The sequence below is a fragment of the Neovison vison genome, chromosome 12 (genome assembly GCF_020171115.1).
Source record: "Neovison vison isolate M4711 chromosome 12, ASM_NN_V1, whole genome shotgun sequence".
Taxonomy (NCBI): domain Eukaryota; kingdom Metazoa; phylum Chordata; class Mammalia; order Carnivora; family Mustelidae; genus Neogale; species Neogale vison.
This window is the reverse complement of record NC_058102.1, coordinates 74250976-74269338: the sequence shown is the minus strand read 5'-3', so window position 1 is coordinate 74269338 and position 18363 is coordinate 74250976. Positions and strand designations below refer to the sequence as shown.

The window sequence follows — 18363 nt, the reverse complement described above, 5'->3', positions numbered from 1 at the left end:
ATTTATTTATTTGACAGAGAGAGATCACAAGTAGGCAGAGAGGCAGGCAGAGAAAGAGGAGGAAGTAGGCTCCCCACCGAGCAGAGAGCCCGATGTGGGACTCAATCCCAGGACCCGGAGACCATGACCTGAGCTGAAGGCAGCGGCTCAACCCACTGAGCCACCCAGGCGCCCCTAAACCCCATCTTTGACTCCATTATCTCCTTGTTCTCTTGGTATTGCTGATTTGCAGTACCTCACTTGCCTCACTCCCACTGCACCTTTGATTTTTTTTTTTTTTTTTTGAGTTTCAGGCCACTCAGCAATGCTGGGGAGACCATTGATTATGCCCACTACCTTTGATCTTGACCTTCAGAATCTTAGTCACAAGTTACCATGAGACCTAACCTTTTCCATTGTCCTCAACCCCTGGAGGCTATCTCACTGGCCTCTCTGGGGGCACTTTCCTAACGGACACATTCAGCACCAAGCCTAAGAGTCACCTCTAAACTGTAGTCTTAGTATCTCACTCACTGAGTTCCAGACTCTCCCTACTCCTTGATTTATGCTAACAAGGAAGAATTCACCCTCTCAGCCATGCTCTGAACCTTGACTTTATCTTTGAGTTCTCTTTTCCCCTTTGACTCAAGATATCTTACATGATGGTTATTTATCTCAATACTCCTTTTCAGCTGTTTCCTCTTTGTACTTTCTGCAGTGCCTTGCAAACAGTATATGCACAATGTAAATGTACTGCTTTTATTAATTTGGTTACCCAGGTTCTCTGAGCTAGTTAGCTATACTGTCCCCGTAAGGCCAAGGCTTCAAGATTCCTTATTCTAAATGATGACCATTCTTACAAGCTCACCAATAATCCTGTGCCCCCCTCCCCCAAATCCTGTGGTTCTCAGGACATTGTTCTCTCTTTTTTTTCTTCTCACACAACTCAGTATGTTCCCCTTTTGATAATGTTTGTGCTCTCCACGGCTCAGTCCTTGCCCTTCTCTTCCTGTTCCTGCACATTCTATTTTAGCAATATTAATCACACCCTTATGTACATTCTCTTACATTCTTATCCTCTTTCCTGAGCTCCAGATCTGTATTTCCACTTGCTTCATTAATATCTCCAACGGACGTCCTACAGGTACCATAAACTCAGTAGTACAAAACTCACCTAATTAGCAACTCTGCTCCCTCCCATCATTCCAAACACAATTACGTTCCTTCCTGTCAGCCACCTCAACCATTTCATGAACATAGTGAGAAACCAATCGCTTCTCGGCCTTTTGGCTAAGATCAAGTGAAGCATAGTGAGAAACCAAGACCTGCCAAAATTACAGTAAAGTACTATGTCTGAGGTCACCTAACTGGTAAGTGACAAAGCTGGAGTGTGAACTCATCTCTTTTTTAAATCTAAAGTCTTCATCCTTAACCAGTTGACTGTAACGTTTCCAGAGTACTTCATTTTTGTCTGAGACATCTTCATGAGGACAGTCCACAAGTGCCTCAAATCAGTATGTCTAAACCCAATTAAATTTTTGCCCTCCCAAATATGTTTGCTCCTTCTATTCTCTTGTAGTTCAGTAGGTGATACACCATCTGCCACTTCCTCCAAGCTAGGAGTTGAACATGGCTCATTCCCTACCTCCATCCAGGAGGTCCTCAGAAATCTCTCTTCCTTGTCCTAACCTACCGCCGCATCCGTCCAGGACCTCATCCTCTCACACCTGGATTACTGCGGTTGCTTACAACTGCTCCATCTGTTTTCCTTTTATCTGACTCATTTCTCTAAAACCCACAGATGTATAATCATGTCACTTCCATGCTTTAATTAAGTGCCTCAGAGGTCAGAGGCCAGATAGTATTAGACTTATGGAACGTTTGAAATAACACAGGAAAACTCCTATGTTTAATCCTACAAAACAGGATGCAGAATAACCATATACTAGGCTATTGGAAAAAAATAAAAAGTTTTCCCCCCAAAATCAGCTCAGAAAAACAAGCTGGAATGTTAAATACTAAAGCAGCTCTCTTTGGGTGATGGAAATATGGGTGATCTTTGTATTTTCTTTGCATTTTCTTGATTTTTCTATGAGGATTATTAACTTCTATCCACAATTTAAAAAAACCCCAGTTTTCAGCAAGGAACAATACAGTTTAAGCATACAAACCCACTGCAATCCATAGCTTATGTTTTCTTTTTAAACCCATCCTTCTACACACAATTCTCTGTCCCTCTGGCCTCTTCTTATCAGGCCAGAAACACCCACAAATATGACATCTATCCACTTGTCTCTGACTAGATACAGCCACTCTTCACTACCTCATCACATTCCTGTCCATTCTCAACTACCCAGCAACTTCCCCATCATTTTGCTTTAAGCTAAATTCAACTGCTTTTCAGCAGTCTGCACCCCCACTCAGCCCTCTCCCAGGCACAGGTCATTCCTTATCTGTGTTTGCGAAGCATGGATCATACCACAGTATGGGGATTTACTTATGTCTCTCTACTGTGTAGACCGAGGCTTTGGAGGTGGGGTAGGTCTTGTTCATTTGTTTCTAGCACCTAGCACAGTATGCCCCACATACTGAATTTACAAATGGAACAGGTGTTTTTTTCAGGTACAGTCTCTGTGAAGTTCGTTTTTTTCTCATTTTACTTTCTTACACCTTTCCACTATACTAAATGGAGCCTCCACAAAATAAAGAACTTTCTAAATTCACCATTCAGTTCTAAGTGAGAACTTTCACTGTAATACCAGCAAAAACAAAGACTGACTAGTGAAGCTGGATAATTCCATTGCTTCTTCTGTCTTTCACATTCTTAGAATGGAAGCTGAGTTGGCAAGAGAAGAAATAGCTAGGGAGTAACTTATTATTTGTCTTCAGGTATAACATGATCTCAACAGCTGCCCCCTTTATTTTTCAAAAGAGAGCAGATATTTAAAGCCTCACAAAAAAAAGAACTTGTAGCCCATCATAAGGAAGAGACAACCAAGGTTAGTATTATGTTTTAACTCACAGAAAACTCTGATACCTTATATTATATCCTGCAAAATTAACAGTGTTAAGGTTCACAATTAAGTGAAGTTAAAAGAAAAAAAAAAAAGGAAAGTGAGTTAACCTGGATTATAGCATTGGTTTTCTATTTGCACTACTTCTAAATTTGATTCTCTGTCATTCTTTTCCTTAAAAGATTATCTTCTTAACTTTTGAGTATGTTCAAAGGTTTTAAACTCTCAAGGCTTATGTCAAAATATAAGTAAAATGGCAATTAAAAAAACAAGGCACTAGGAAAAAAACTTAATTTTTTAAAAAAAATATTTCTGTAAATCTCTATGTTGTCAATTCTCTATCAATTGTATTAAATTTCTATCTTCATCAATTCCTCACCTTATTATATAATTTCTTTCATTTTTGGTGAAATGAAGGATTAATTAAAAAGGTGTCTGTAGGGGCGCCTGGGTGGTTCAGTGGGTTAAGCCTCTGTCTTCAGCTCAGGGTCCTGGGATTGAGCCCCCACATCGGGCTCTCTGCTCAGCAGGGAGCCTGCTTCCCTCTTTCTCTCTGCCTGCCTCTCTGCCTACTTGTGATCTCTGGCAAATAAAAAAATAAAATCTTAAAAAAAATAAAATAAAAAGTGTCTATAATATTTTTGATAAAACTGCTATTATTAGACTTATTATTACGTTGCCAATAGCAGATTTGTAATTTCTATCAACTTTAGTCTTAGAAAGCATACATCTGAAGGTTTATATTTGGCTTACAATATGAAATACAGAGGAAGGTAACAGTAATAAGCCTCAGGGAGATTTACAACTACAGCCTGTTAAAGTAGATCTTGGGTATTAAAAGGTTCATGAAAACTATAAAAAGAAGTGTTTATTAAATGGTATAATCAATGAATGCATTCCATACTCATGCATTTCTAATGAAGCTTACTCACTGAAGCACATAAATCTGAGAAAAAAAAAATCCATTCTTAAATAAATTCATTCTAAAATGTCCTGACCCATTTACCTGAGTCTCTTAATATAGTTAAGCTATTTATGATAACCCAAATCAGTCATGTCAAACAGGGATTATAATACTGTTACCCCTGAAGTACCGAAGCCCTCAAGTACGTAGGCACATGTGACCGTTTCCTGCCCCCTGTCGCTTAGGGGTTTTAAGGTTTCCTTCTAATGACATCTCCCCCTTAGCAGACTTCAGTCTTTTAATCTTTTGTAACACACAATTCACCTTAATTTAAAGATACTGATAACACCTTATGGGTAAGAGCTAAAGGTATCACAAAGTGCTCACAATTTTCCTTTACTTCAGAGGCTTTTAAAAAAACCATCTGCTTACTTTGAGGTGTCTGGCTGTATTCGAGATCACTGATGCTGCGAAAAGTTTAAATATTGGAAAAGTGTAGTTTTGCTAAAGTATGGTAAGAACAATAGTTTCAGTGAGGTAGGTATTATCTTTTACAAAGTAAAAGTAACAATATTCTGTATTCACCACTGAAGTGATTCTTGATCACAATAATATATCAGATATCAGTGAAAGTTACTGAAGCTGAGACTATTTTCAAGTCAGTTCTCATTATTAATAATGACTGTTCAAGATCTATTTTAGTGTGTATCTGCTTTTCTGGACAATCTTTGCAATTCTACTCTGCTCCTACCCCTTCATCCCCCAATCCCTCTTTCTCCCATTCTTGGCCAGCATTTAAGAAACAGCCATTACATTTAATACTGGCTTAAACTTAGCTAAGACTATCATGATGTCTCTACCTTGAGTTATATAAAGTCCGAAGTAATTTCTTTCAGTTGCCTGCAGAGTGAAACCCAGATATTCCTTTCTATCTTAAGAGATTTGATACATTAGACAGTTCAAGAGGCAGCTGGCAATACCGGCTATGCTAACAAAGGAAGATACTCATCAACAACAGCAGAAAGTGATTATTACAGTATCACTGAAAAGGGCTTTACAATCACACCTAGTTAATATTCTTTAACTAAAGGCACAAATAATTTGATTTGTTTAAGGTCATACCACTAGTTAGTGGGTGAGCCAAAGCAGCACCCAAACTTCCTGGCTCCAATGGTTCTACTATATATGACTAACTTATTTTTAACATTTCATTTTTCTTTTTTAACTGTGACAAAATATATATATATCACATAAAATTTACCATCTTAACATTACTAACATTTATATTTGCGTATTTGAACAAAGGCAATGTAACAGACACCAGAGCAACAAAGGAGAAACATTATCACCACAAAGAAATTAAATCCTAACACTCCCTTTATTTTTTAAAAAAGATTTCTTTATTTGACAGAGAGAGCGAGAGAGAGAGAGCGGGAGGGAGAGCACATAAGCAGGGGGGTTGCAGGCAGGAAAGGGAGAAGCAGACTCCCCATCGAGCAGGGAGCCAAACGTGGGGCTCGATCCCAAGATCCCAGGACCATGACCTGAGCCGAAGGCAGAGCTTAACAGACTGAGCCGTCCAGGCGTCCCCCCAGTACTCCCTTTCGAAGGAGAGACACATGTGGTATTTTGTATCAATAGCTCTACAGAGAGAACAGCACTTCTGTTCCTACACACAGCATGTGCTGTCCACTACTCACTCCCATATGGGAGAAAAGCCAGCTGTGCTACTTCATTGCACTAGTTTAACACCAAAGCCCCTATTCAAGTCTCTCCCAAACTAAATATGACTCATCTATGAGAATGTACAGATAATAATATAGGTCAGGGGAAAAAAAGTACTACCCAGTAACCAAAGGCATGACCAATGAAAATATTAATAAGAATAGTTCTTACTGCTTTATAAGCACTTGCTGGTGGCATCATCCCAACTATTAAAGGAGTCTCGAGCTTCTTGATTCTAACCTCCTCTTCTGTTCACCATGGTTCAAGCACAGCGGCACCACCTCAAGATGTAGTGAAGAGATTCACTTTGCAGGGCTCTGTCTCTTTAATGTTTCAGAGAACGTTACCAAGGATGACTCACTTTTCTTCCACCCACTTCCTTATTTAAACTTTCCCTGCCTGACAGTCAGCACTTAAAATTTATTCACTAACTGGAAGAAAATAAATCCCAGTCTTTTTGTCTATTTGGGACCTTTTTCAGGGTTAGTAAAAGCTGTCCCCTAACATGGATTTCATTTTAGTTAAAGTTGTAAATACATAAATTGCTTTTTACTCTGATATTTTAGTACCAGTCTTTTTGAATTTCTCCCTTTGTTAATGCCACATAAGGCACAGCACCATAAAAAATCCTAAATAAATTTAGAACTTGGATTTGTCATTGACAGATTTTCCTATAATTGCCAAATTTTCAATTCTCAACTCTCCTACACAGACTGTTATTTATAATTAAAAAGTGAAACTGAGCAATAGGAACTTTTGTGTGTGTGTGTGTGTGTGTGTGGTTTTTTTGTGTGTGTTTTTGGTCCTCAGACACATAAACAACTTTGTCTTCCAGTGAACTGTATGATGATGCTTATATTGCACCTTTGATCTGAGAAATTCCAGGTATTTTGTAAAAGTTGTATTTATTAATTCTTCCAAAGCATCTTATTGACATAAATAAAGAATACAAATACAATGGTTTTTTCCTAGAATTGTATCAAAGTCTCCCTATAGCCCAGGTGAATTAGGAATTATCTTACCAGCAAATCAGCTATTAAGCTTAGATTCTGCACACAGACAGATATGCCATTGAATCAGTTTCACTGAACTGCAGCCCTCTTTGGAAAGGATCGAAAGTTCTAGTTTGTCAGAGTTTCCCCTCTCTCTAGTACATTATTCGTGGACACTGTATTCGTTGATACATCCTGCGTTTAGGCACTTAAGTTTGTGATATTTTTGTATCAGATATTGGCCTGCCAGTCAGGGCACAAGGGTCCAAGCTTTTGTGACCTGAAAAATCACTTTGGCTTTCTGGAATTGTCCCTACTTCTATAAATGAATTGCTTAACTAAGATGATATATATATATATATATATATATATATATTTTATTTATTTATTTGACAGAGAGAGACACAGAGAGAGAGGGAACATAAGCAGGGGGAGTGGGAGAGGGAGAAGCAGGCTTCCTGCTGAGCAACAATCCCCAATGCAGGGCTTGATCCCAGGACCCTGGGACTATGACCTGAGCCGAACGCAGACGCTTAACTGACTGAGCCGCTTAGGTGGCTCCTAAGATGATCTTTAAAGAGGCTTTTAAATCCAAGATTAAGTCGACTGCTTTAAAACTATACTAATTAGAAATTTTTTAAAAAATGACAAACGATTAGAAGCCTGGAAAGAGTTATGGTTACAATCTGTTGAGTCATTTGTGAGCACTCCCCTATTTGTGTCCTTAAATGAAGCGTGTGCTAGTGCAAGTTACTCTTTCAGGTCTAGACTAGAAATGTGTGAAAAGCGAAAATTACACCATTTCCTCTTGCTTAGTCCATAAATATTAGGGATCTAGCTCTTACATCTAGAGCAACAAAGAACATTTTCTTCCTCTCTAAGTAAAAACAACAAGCTTGTGGCTTTCCTATATGGATGTCTTCCGAATGTTCTGACTCTTGAAATCATAATAGAAAGATCAACAGAAACGACACCAGAAAAAGCAAAATATTTCCTCATAGAGTAGGGGTAACATTCATCAGCAGCTAATGCTTAAAAATTGTTTACTGGTGGTGCGAGTGATCTGACTCATTCATCTCACAGGTGCTAGTAAGTAGAGTTTTATTTTTTTACTTTTTTAAGATTTTATTTATTTATTTGACAGGTAGAGATCACAAGCGGGCAGAGAGGCAGGCAGAGAGAGAGGAGGAAGCAGGCTCCCTGCTGAGCAGAGAGCCTGATGCAGGGCTTGATCCCAGGACTCTGAGATCATGACCTGAGCCGAAGGTAGTGGCTTAACCCACTGAGCCACCCAGGTACCCCAGTAAATAGAGTTTTAAAACCAGTAGAGCAGTTGGTGCTTCCTCTACTTATGACCCAGTCCCATGCGTTACCTTCATCTCGGGGTGCGGGTCCAGCTGGTCCGATTCCAGAGGGCTTTCTCCATCTTCCTGCTCTTGCACCTGGGCTTCCGTGTCTGCCCTTCCTTCTTCCAGGGGGAGCACCTGGCTGACCCTGGGAGTCCTGCAGCTATTGTCAGCAGCATTTCCGTCATCATCCTTTGCTGTGGGGGATGCAGGGCCTGTGGTCGCTTCCTCCTCTCCTTCTCCGTTCACTAGGCTCACAGCAAGCAAGGGTTCCAGAGCTTGAACTGGAGTTTCTGGGCTAAGAGTGGCCGCTTTATCCTCCTCCCATTCTATCTGGTTTTGTGCAGCTGTCACGCCATTAGCCACACCAGTCTGTACACCCTGAGTTGGATCAGTGTCATTTTCTAGCTTCGGTGGTGGGTGCTGGGAGAGGAGCTTTTGCTGAGGGGTGGTTGCCAGTCCGTGCCTTCCTGGGGTCCTAGGAACATTCAGGTTCACACCAGAATCTTTCTTCAAATCACTGTAATTTGATAATGTGCTGAAAGATAAAATACAAGAGAAGCATGTGAACACTGGCATGGAAAGGTTCTAGAAGAAAGACCAGCTTATTCCAATGGAAAGGAGATATTTAGTGAAGACTTTTGCTCTGATGGTTTTAGAAACGTGAATTGGAATAGTCGGGCATAGTTCGCAGTCTCTTGGGATGCTACACACACTTAAGTAAACATCCAAGTAAAGATGGGAAGACCGAACATTTGCAATAGGGTCTGGAACATTTCCTTGCGCTGTTTGTCAATACAGCACATCAGTAAGGACTGAAATGTGAGAAGTATTTATAGTGAAAGCCATCTTTTGCCAAGATTTTTACTTTTGTACATATTAAAAGTTATCTTCAGATCCCAATTTAGGAACAGGTTAGAAACCAAAAGTTCCTTCTGTTTACGAAGCAGAACACAGTCTCAGAAATGTTGTTAGCCCTGCTGCCATAACCTAACTGACCTCCCTGCTGCCAGTCTCCATCCTCTCAAACCCAGTTTCTCCGGGTCAGCCGTAGAGGTTAAACTCTCCCAGAGCACCCTGTACACTTAGAAGTTAAATATGGCCTCCTGCCCCTGGCCTAGGAGTCTGTACACATGAGCCCCCACTTGCCCTAGCCCCATTCAGTTCTATTTGTCCTCACTCACCATCTCTTGCCAGTCCTGTCTCTGCTGTTCCCACACTCCCAACAAGCCAATGTGTGCATCTAAGGGTCTCTGCAGCTGCTCTTCTTTCTGCCCAGGATGACCTTCACCAAGACATCGGGGTGGCTGACTCCTTCTTATTATGCAGGATTCTGCTCACATGTTCACCTCAAAGAGGCCTGGATTATTCTATCTATTGTAAGTGCACTCTGCTATAAACTCACATCTCGTTTAGTTTTTCTTAAAGCCCTTGTTATTACTTGATATTATATATATAACCCTAATAGTACAATAGAACCTAACTGTCAATATATTACAATGTCCCTATATAAATGTTTGCATAACATTTTAATCTAGGATTGCAGGGGAGGAAAAACATAAATCTCTGGGCTGCAATCTTGGAGAGATTCCTATGACCTAATAAGGAGACAAGACGAATACAGACTAACACTCTGTCAGGGAGCAGAGCACGCCTATCTTGTTCTCTGCTTTCTTCCCACTTCGTAGCACAGTGCTAGGCATCTGGAAAGTGGTCAGGGATCAATAATTGGTAAGAGTAACTGTAATGGTGATTGTGGCAGTCACTCAACAACAGCAGATAGCATTTATTAAGTGCTAGAAAATGCATGGTATGCTTTACATTATTTGCTTCAATCTCATAATAATTGTAAAACAGGACCCCAAAATAGAGAAATTGAAGCTTAGGAACTTGCATGATAAGGTGATGTCACACGGCTAAGAAATGATACAGCTACAGTCTGACCCGGAAGTCTGACTCTAAATCCATGGTCTTAACCCCACACTGTAATACACTAGAACATGCAGGAGGGAACAAGGAGCAGGTGAGTCGCCTGCACACAGAACGCGGGAAGAAAGTCCAGGCCAGACCTTCCCTGGTGCAGGGAGAGGTTACAGGCTAGAGGACACAGCAGCACAGCCCATGGACAGTGCTCAGATGTGTGTTACCTTCTCCCTTCACATTCTACTCCTCCCAGACACTGCTGATCTGGAACGGAGACTGGAACAGAGATGCCACAGATGGCAAGAATGTTAATAAAAGACATGGTAAGCTCAGCACCACAGGAAGGGAAGGAAAAATTTGGTAGGAAAAATGCCATATATATAAAAGTTGGTGGTTGTCAATGTAAGTAAGTGTCACATACTCCACCGTTAATGTGTGCCTTCTAGGGGAGTACACTCCTTGGCCTAGACGACTTCTCAAGCAGTACTTGGTGATTTGAATGGCACGGTCTTCCTCTCCTTGCCCACATCAGGGTCCAGAGACCCAGCAGAAAGTTCCTCAGCAGATCCCCTGAACCAACTTTAGGCTTGTTTAGGATTTTTGGAAAGGACTGTTTTGGATGAAAGGTAGGAATTTGGGATGCCTGGGTGGTTCAGTCAGTTAGGTGGCTGCCTTCAGCTCAGGTCATGATCGCAGGTCCTGGGATCAAGTCCTGCTTTGGGCTACTTGCTCAGTGGGAAGCCTGCTTCTCCCTCTACCTGCTCTGCCTGCCACTCCCCGCTGCTTGTGCTCTCTCTCTGACATATAAAATCTTAAAAAAAAAAAAGTTAGGAATTTCCTGTAATAAGTGATTTCCAGGGGACATGAACACTAAGGTGGGGAAGAGATAAGGTGGTGAGAGGTCACGAAAATCAGTGGTTGAACCTATACGTATATTCCTGCTGTTTTGTGGATCCCAGACCAAGGGGAAAAACAGATGGCCTTGAAGTGTCCTCGGGAAAAACCAGTGTTCAGTTTTGTGCAAGATGTTATTTCTTTCTAAAATCTTGAAATCTTTTCATGGGTTAAAAAGGCTAGTTTCTCTTACACTAGGAAAGAAAGAAAGAAAGAAAGAGAAAGAAAGAAGAAGAAAGGAAGGAAGGAAGGAGGAGGAAGAGAGGAAGAAAGGAAGCGTGGGACCGTAGTAATACTTACATACATAAATAAGTAAATAAATAAAATTCAGGTGCTCCAAATCACTCATCTTAATAGTGTTACTTGCATTACTGCAAAGAGCAAAATTCTGATATACCGTCTGATTCATAGTGTTGTCTAATAGTTGGTGACCTCTGACCCCACTCTTCCTGTGAGTTTATGGCAGTACTTCGGTCTGCTGAATTCCCATTCCCCAAAATGCTACTTTAAACTGTAACAACTGGGGTAAAACCTGAAAGCTACACATACCATAGGCATACAGACAACACTCAACAGGAAATACAACTTCCCATTCAAGTCCTAGAGACCCAGTGCAACACTAACCCATTCACACACTTTTAGGGTCAGTTCCTACCAGTAATGCCTCACTAAGAGCATATAATCATTTTTCATATTGGCAGTAGACTGCTACAAGTAACACCCTCCTTCACCAGATTTGCCAAAATACTCAAATTACATCCTATCTGCACTTAGAATAAGCTTGCTTAAAACGTCTAGGTTACAACACACCACTCCTTAGATAACAACCTTCAAACTCTGCATCGAAAAATGACTTTGAATCTGTGAGGTCTGAAAGAGTAAAAGAAAACTGGTACTAATAGGCAGAAAAACTGTACATTTTGTGTATGGGGAGGAATGAAAAGAGTGGGTTACCAAAATGGTGAGAACCAGAAGGCTCAACTGACTTAAGTCAATACTGACTTAAGTATTGGCTTAAGGGCTTCCCACACCTGCCCCCAAATCTGGTATGCACTATAGACAAGGCTTAGGGCTCCAGCCCTCCCAGATATTATGCAGTCATTGGACATGGCCCTGAGAACTGCAAATATGGAAGGTGACTCTTCGCTACTGAATCAAGTTGCCCTGAGGGAAAAAAAAAATTGAAAGTGGAATTAAATCATTCTGGTAGGGGCACCTGGGTGGCTCAGTGGGTTAAAGCCTCTGCCTTTGGCTGGGATCATGGTCTCAGGGTCCTGGGATCGAGTCCTGCATCGGGGTCTCTGCTCAGTGGAGAGCCTGCTTCCCCCCCCCTTCTCTGCCTGCCTCTCTACTTGTGATCTTTGTCAAATAAATAAATAAAATCTTTAAAAAAAATCATTCTGGTAAAGATTACTAGAATTTAAGTTAGCAAAGGTATTAAAATTCCTACTTTAGAGGGAGAGATGTTGAAGTTTAAATATTTATGAATCAAGTTCCCACAACTGATTGGGGATGAAAATGAAGACAGGCTTCTGAACTACTTTTCTTCTTAAGAACTTGTTTCTAAATATAGTCTCATTTTAAATGAAGGACACTGAAGTTTTATACTTGGTCACAATTTTCAGAAGATTTCTGAAGTACTTCCAAGCTATGATCCACTATGTAAATAACAATAAATCCTGCAAATAAATAATGTGATCACCTAGCAGGAAACCATTCCCAAATATTACACTGCAATGAATGGAAATATTTGGCTTCAAGGATGAAAGGGAGTTTATATACATTGTTTAATTAAATACAGACTTCTGGTGACAGGTAAATTAAAATCATTCTGATTAAAATTTTTAAAAAATTCTATTTATGGGGGCGCCTGGGTGGCTCAGTGGGTTAAAACCGCTGCCTTTGGCTCAGGTCATGATCTCAGGGTCCTGGGATCGAGTCCCGCATCGGGCTCTCTGCTCAGCAGGAGGCCTGCTTCCCTTCCTCTCTCTCTGCCTGCCTCTCTGCCTACTTGTGATCTCTGTCTGTCAAATAAATAAATAAAATCTTAAAAAAAAAAAATTCTATTTATGTCAGCTATGGGAATTCTAAGAAAAAGCAATTGAAGTCATAAAGGAGAAAAACAACTTATGGGAGTTTATTTTTATCTTTAAGTGAGAAATTCATATTTTACCTACCTTTTTTGAAACATTAGGACTAAAGAATATAAAATTGTATCTAATAAATACAAAACTGAAACTTATTTTGCTATTGGCAATGTCTCCTCACAAAACCTAGTAAGATACGAGGGAGTGGGGATCAGGGTATGGGGGCTGAATGGATACTGAAGACTCATGTTAAATAAAAAGTGGGTCAGAAAGAAGGCCACAGAGATGGCACCGACCAGCAGAAATTATAGTCACAAACATGCACAGTGAGAAACAAGGAGAGACAACCTCCTGTTTTCCCAACCCAGACATCTAGCTACCCATGGCATGACCCCAAGGCATAACACAACGTGACATAGGCAGATACAAAGGAAATGAGAGCACATTATCAACTGATCTATACCACACACAATGTGATGAAAAAGCTGGCAGCAGAGACCCTGCTGCACACAGGGAATATATAGTAAATGACAGTTCATACTAGGGCAAGGTTAAGTATTTTTAAAATTTACTCTTTCTAAAGGCCTCCCAAACCTAGTAGAATAAAATTCTTATAATTTAGAAAATCTATTACTCTATCATCTTAAAACACACACACACACACACACACACAGCCCAGCTTTCTTCTCCCCTCCTCTTCTTCCCATTGTGAATTAGCTCTTACCTGCCTCCTTCAAAGCGACTGATGAGATCTGATACCTTACTGGGTTTTTCTTTTGAGACACAAGAAGCAGAGGCAGGTTTAACTTCCTCCATCCTTGGTTTCTCACTAGATAAAGCTTTATGCCTGGGGGTTTGGTGTATATTGGACGAAGGTGAATTCTGCAGATGCAATGGCTTTGGAGGCACTGTAGAAGAAGGATTAAAAGAATTCAGTATTTCATGGATACGTATTCCATAACAAATGAAACTGATGGCCTGGGTGCAAAAATCTTCAGCATTATCAAATTTTTGTAAAGGGGTCAAATTTGTACTGAATCTTAACCAAGGGATCTCTATCTAGGACATTTGCTGTGACCTCTATAAATCCCATCTCCAAGATTCAAGTGGTTCTTTTAATTTTAACTCATTTTAAATATGGCTTTATTAAACATCTAGCCATCTACATATTGCTGTGAACTTCCACCGTCTATTAGAGATAACATGGCAGTTATTTATCTAAACAGAGAAAAGAAAGTACTAACTTTGAAACTAATTCCTAGGGATACACTGCTTGTTATGAAACAGTTTCTAAATATAGAGTAGTAACTAATATAATAGAATCCAGAGCTAGTAAATTAGACCTAAAAGTCAATAAAACAACATCAAACAACAGTAATTACTATAGCATCTTCCCATTTAACAAAAGCTCCTGACCTCATTTGATCTTAGATGAAAATTTTCACTTTACAGTCCTTTGAGATAGGTAGCATTATTTACCTCTTAGGTCTATTAAGGTTCAGAGTGGTTAAATGCTTGCCCTAGAGGAAAAAGACTGATCTGATTTTATGACTGGTACCCAGACTCTAGTTCCTTCCTCTGTCAGCACTGCTCCCAAGTATAAAACCAGCAATAGGGGGTTATAGGAGTTCTGTTATTATTGTCTGCTACGTTAATAGTTGGCTTGCATTACTACCACAAATTATTTGCTTAGTAGTAAGTCCTTCCCTCAGTTAACAGATCATTTCCTGAAATATTAAAATCTATGGAATATCTCTAACAGATGAGGAATTCTGTAGAGGAGAAAATACATCCTAAGTGCCTGCATCATCAGTATAGGAATTACTTCAATTTTGAAAGCCAATGTAATTTTCCTCTTAGATTAACATTCTGGGTAAAGGATTATATAACTTGTATGCATTTATCTACAACTGGTTCTAACAAATCAAATAAATTCCTTGTTTTTCTTTTTTTAAATCCTTGTTCTCACTTCCCAAGGAAGGGTAGGGAATCATGTCTCCTTCTAATTACATGCCCCATTTTCCCCCAGCTGGTTACCCTGGTTTTCAGTCCTCTTATTTCTTCTATAAACTCGGCTGACAGTTGCCTGATGCTCACTGGCCTAGATGTCATCATTTCTATGTGAGCTATCAATTCTTACAAAGAAAGAAAAAAAAATATGCTACAGGTATGACAATTAATTCACCTCATTCCCTTTCAACACAAGAAGAAAATCCCAATTAAAAAAAAGACATGCTTCTTTTTATGGAAATGGTGTTATTTTCCAAGAAATGCTCATGGGGGATGGTTAAATATAGTATCCATTGAGAAAGAAGGGACTTATATAAGCATGGTATTGGTTAATTTTAAGGAAAAATTTCCTGTGTAGAATTATACCAAAATAACAAACTATGACAATATTACCCCTCCCACCACAAACACACACAAGCAGTTTTAATATTAGGAATAATTTCAACATTCCTAATTAGAATATTCAAAAAAGGAAGAGAATGTGTTCTCTTTCTTAATAATTCTATAAAAATTATTACAAAAATTGTTATAAAATTGTTTTAATTCATCCATCTAGAGTTTACTCAGTGAATATTATTTACTACATATCAGACACTGTTAGATGCTTAGAAAACTCAAATAATATGTTGTCAGTTTCTCAGAGATAACTCCACTAACTTCTCCCATCTTAATTATGCCTACCTAAACTGTTTCATAGCATTGTGTACTTTGTCTCCAAAGTGCTTATAATAAATTATTATGATTAAGTAGTCATAAATAGTATTAAAGAAACCAGAAATAAAATATTAAGTATAGTACAGATGTAAAGCTTTCTCTTCCACAAGGCTGGAGTTCTGTGAGGGTAAGAAACAAGTTTATTTTGATCACAAATATATTCACAGTAACCACATACACAGTGTTTGGCAAATCTGTGGAATATGTGAAGGAAAAAAATGTCATCAAAGAGTTTATAGTCTAGTGAGGAGACAGTTTAATGAGGCTGATAAAAGTGGGCACCGGGTACTGTTATTTTAGAAGCACAGAGGAGGCATCTCATCAAGGGAGACAACCCAAATGGAATATAAAGTAAATATGCACATTTTAAATAAAAGAACACAAATATTACATGTATATGACACAAATTTCTAGATGATACATGAATGGCTACAGTGTCATAAACACTGCCTTAGGGGGAAATAATGTGTGCTTTGGTCAAAAAAACATAACTGGTGAGTAAAAATACTCTCCTCTTCCCCTCCCTTGCCCCCTTTCTCAACATTTCTGATCGTTTACCCTATGGAGGTCAACATTTCCAAATGCTCCCTGGACATCTCCTAGGTGTTCTAGCAGCACCTCCATTGAATCTGTCTTAAACTCAACCTACTACTTCTTCCCTCTGCAGCCTAATGGATGTAAATAGGAAAAGCAGTGTTCAACCTCACTGATAATCAGGGAAATGAAAATTAAATCTAAATAGGATTCTACTTCAGCCCCATCAGGTTAACCCGAAATTTTAAATCAATACCAAGAGTCAGTGAGGATATCAAGCAATATGATATCTCATGTATTTCAAGAGGGAATTTAAATTAACAGAAGCATTAAGAACTTGACATTTACAAAATACATATCCTACAGAAATTCTTACATATCTATTACAGGTTTTTTTTTTTTTTTAAGATTTTATTTATTTATTTGACAGAGAGATCACAAGTAGGCAGAGAGGCAGGCAGAAAGAGAAGGGGAAGCAGGCTCCCCGCTGAGCAGAGAGCCCGATGAGGGTCTCGATCCCAGGACGCTGAGATCATGACCTGAGCCGAAGGCAGAGGCTTTAACCCACTGAGCCACCCAGGCACTCCTATTACAGGGTTTTGTTAAATTTTCACTTTTTCATTAATTCAGTATTTAATGAATAACTATTAAATTCTATGTATTTGATCTTATCAATGAACAAAAGGAAAGATAAGAAACAAAAAAGCTAGTAAGTAAACCATTTATGAGAAGGTGGTGAGAGCTAAGAAAAAATGGGGGAGGGCTAATGCAAGAACAAGTTTAAAGGGATTTGGAGTATAGGAAATGGGGAGAAGGGCAGATTGCAGTATATATTAAGTAGGGTACTGAAAGTGGGCCTCTTTGAAAAGTTCAGATTTGAAGAAGACTTGAAGTTGAGCGAGTTATTTTGGGAAGAGTATTTCCATCCAGCAGAGACCAAGCTAGAGGCAATGGAAGCCAATGTGACTGAAGCCAAAGCAGCAAGCAGGCAAGAGAAGGTACAGAGGTCAGAGGGAGGGTCTGGTAACTTGGCAATGCAGAAGCTGGTGGCACGTTGTAAGGAGAGTGACTTATGTGAAATGAGAAGTCACTGGAGTTCTGTGCAAAGGAGTAACATGACAGGACTTCTAACCAACTGTGTCTCTCTGGCTGCTTTGTTGAGAATGTCAGGAAACAGGGTGGAAATGGGGCAGAAACAGGGTCAGGAGACTAGTGCAGAAATTCAGGTAAAATAATGGTACTTAGAAGAAGGTAGGATTCCAGTATGCTTTAAAAGTAGGCTTCCTGATAGAATAAATGTGAGGTATGAGAGAGAGAGGAGCCAAGGATGACTCTGGAGACCTTTGGCCTGAACCACTGGAAGGATGAACTATCACCAACTGACACAACACATAAAGCAATTTTTTGAGAAATCGGTAGTCCGGTTGTGGACATGCTAACTTTGAGATATCTAGTTGACTGTAAGGAAAATGGGCCCTATTGTAGCCAACTTTACAGACCGTAAATAGAACAAAACAATTTAAAAATTTCTAATCATCTGAGATAATTACCGAGCATGAAAAAAATGAATTGCCAGCTTAAGTTTGGGGATTGCCAGTGGATTTTGATTAGTCTCATTTTACTTACTATGGAAAATAACAGCTGGCCATCTTATTTTTACATAAACTCTACGCCCAAGGTGGGGCTCGAACTCACAACCCTGAGATCAAGAGTCCCATGCTCTATCAACTAAGCCAGCCAGGTGCCCTACATAGGTCGCTATTTTTAATACATTATAAATTTATAACATATTATACTGTAAAAACGGAACATTACACATAGGATGCTTTACATTAGAAGCAAATGAAATAGGTTTGAGTACCTCACATTTAAATTATTCAAACAATAATGTGGTTTTCAAAGTTCATGAAACTTTTTTAAACACTAAGCTTTAATGACTGATGAGAGATGATATATGGGCTCTACAAAATAAACAACTATGGAGAATGCTGTGGATCAAAGCTCCTGAGAGAAAAAGAACTATTAGCTTTAATTGCTAAAGAAGTTATTTTGAGTTTATGTCTAGCATGGCAGGAAATAGGCCGATATAGAAAGTGGTGAACAAGAAGAAAGACTTATGTTGGAAGTTGCTCAGTAATTTATTTGTTTGAAGGGTAGGATTAATATGAAGTGAATAAACCATTGTTTTCCACGGCTTTAGGGTATTTTCTGAGGCTGAGGCAAAACAAGCCCTAACTATTA

The 18363-nt window shown here is 39.4% G+C and overlaps 1 protein-coding gene across 6 annotated transcripts in view; it reads right to left on the bottom strand.

Moving 5' to 3' along the window:
* FGD4 (FYVE, RhoGEF and PH domain containing 4) overlaps positions 1–18363 on the bottom strand; it is a 202084-nt gene that overhangs the window by 40387 nt on the left and 143334 nt on the right. For all 6 annotated transcript variants that reach the window (XM_044228923.1, XM_044228924.1, XM_044228929.1 and 3 more), the window contains 2 exons: positions 13589–13772; positions 7988–8498 (listed from right to left, as the gene is read on the bottom strand). In XM_044228923.1, the coding sequence (XP_044084858.1) occupies positions 7988–8498; positions 13589–13772 (695 nt within the window). The remainder of the gene's footprint in view (positions 1–7987; positions 8499–13588; positions 13773–18363) is intronic.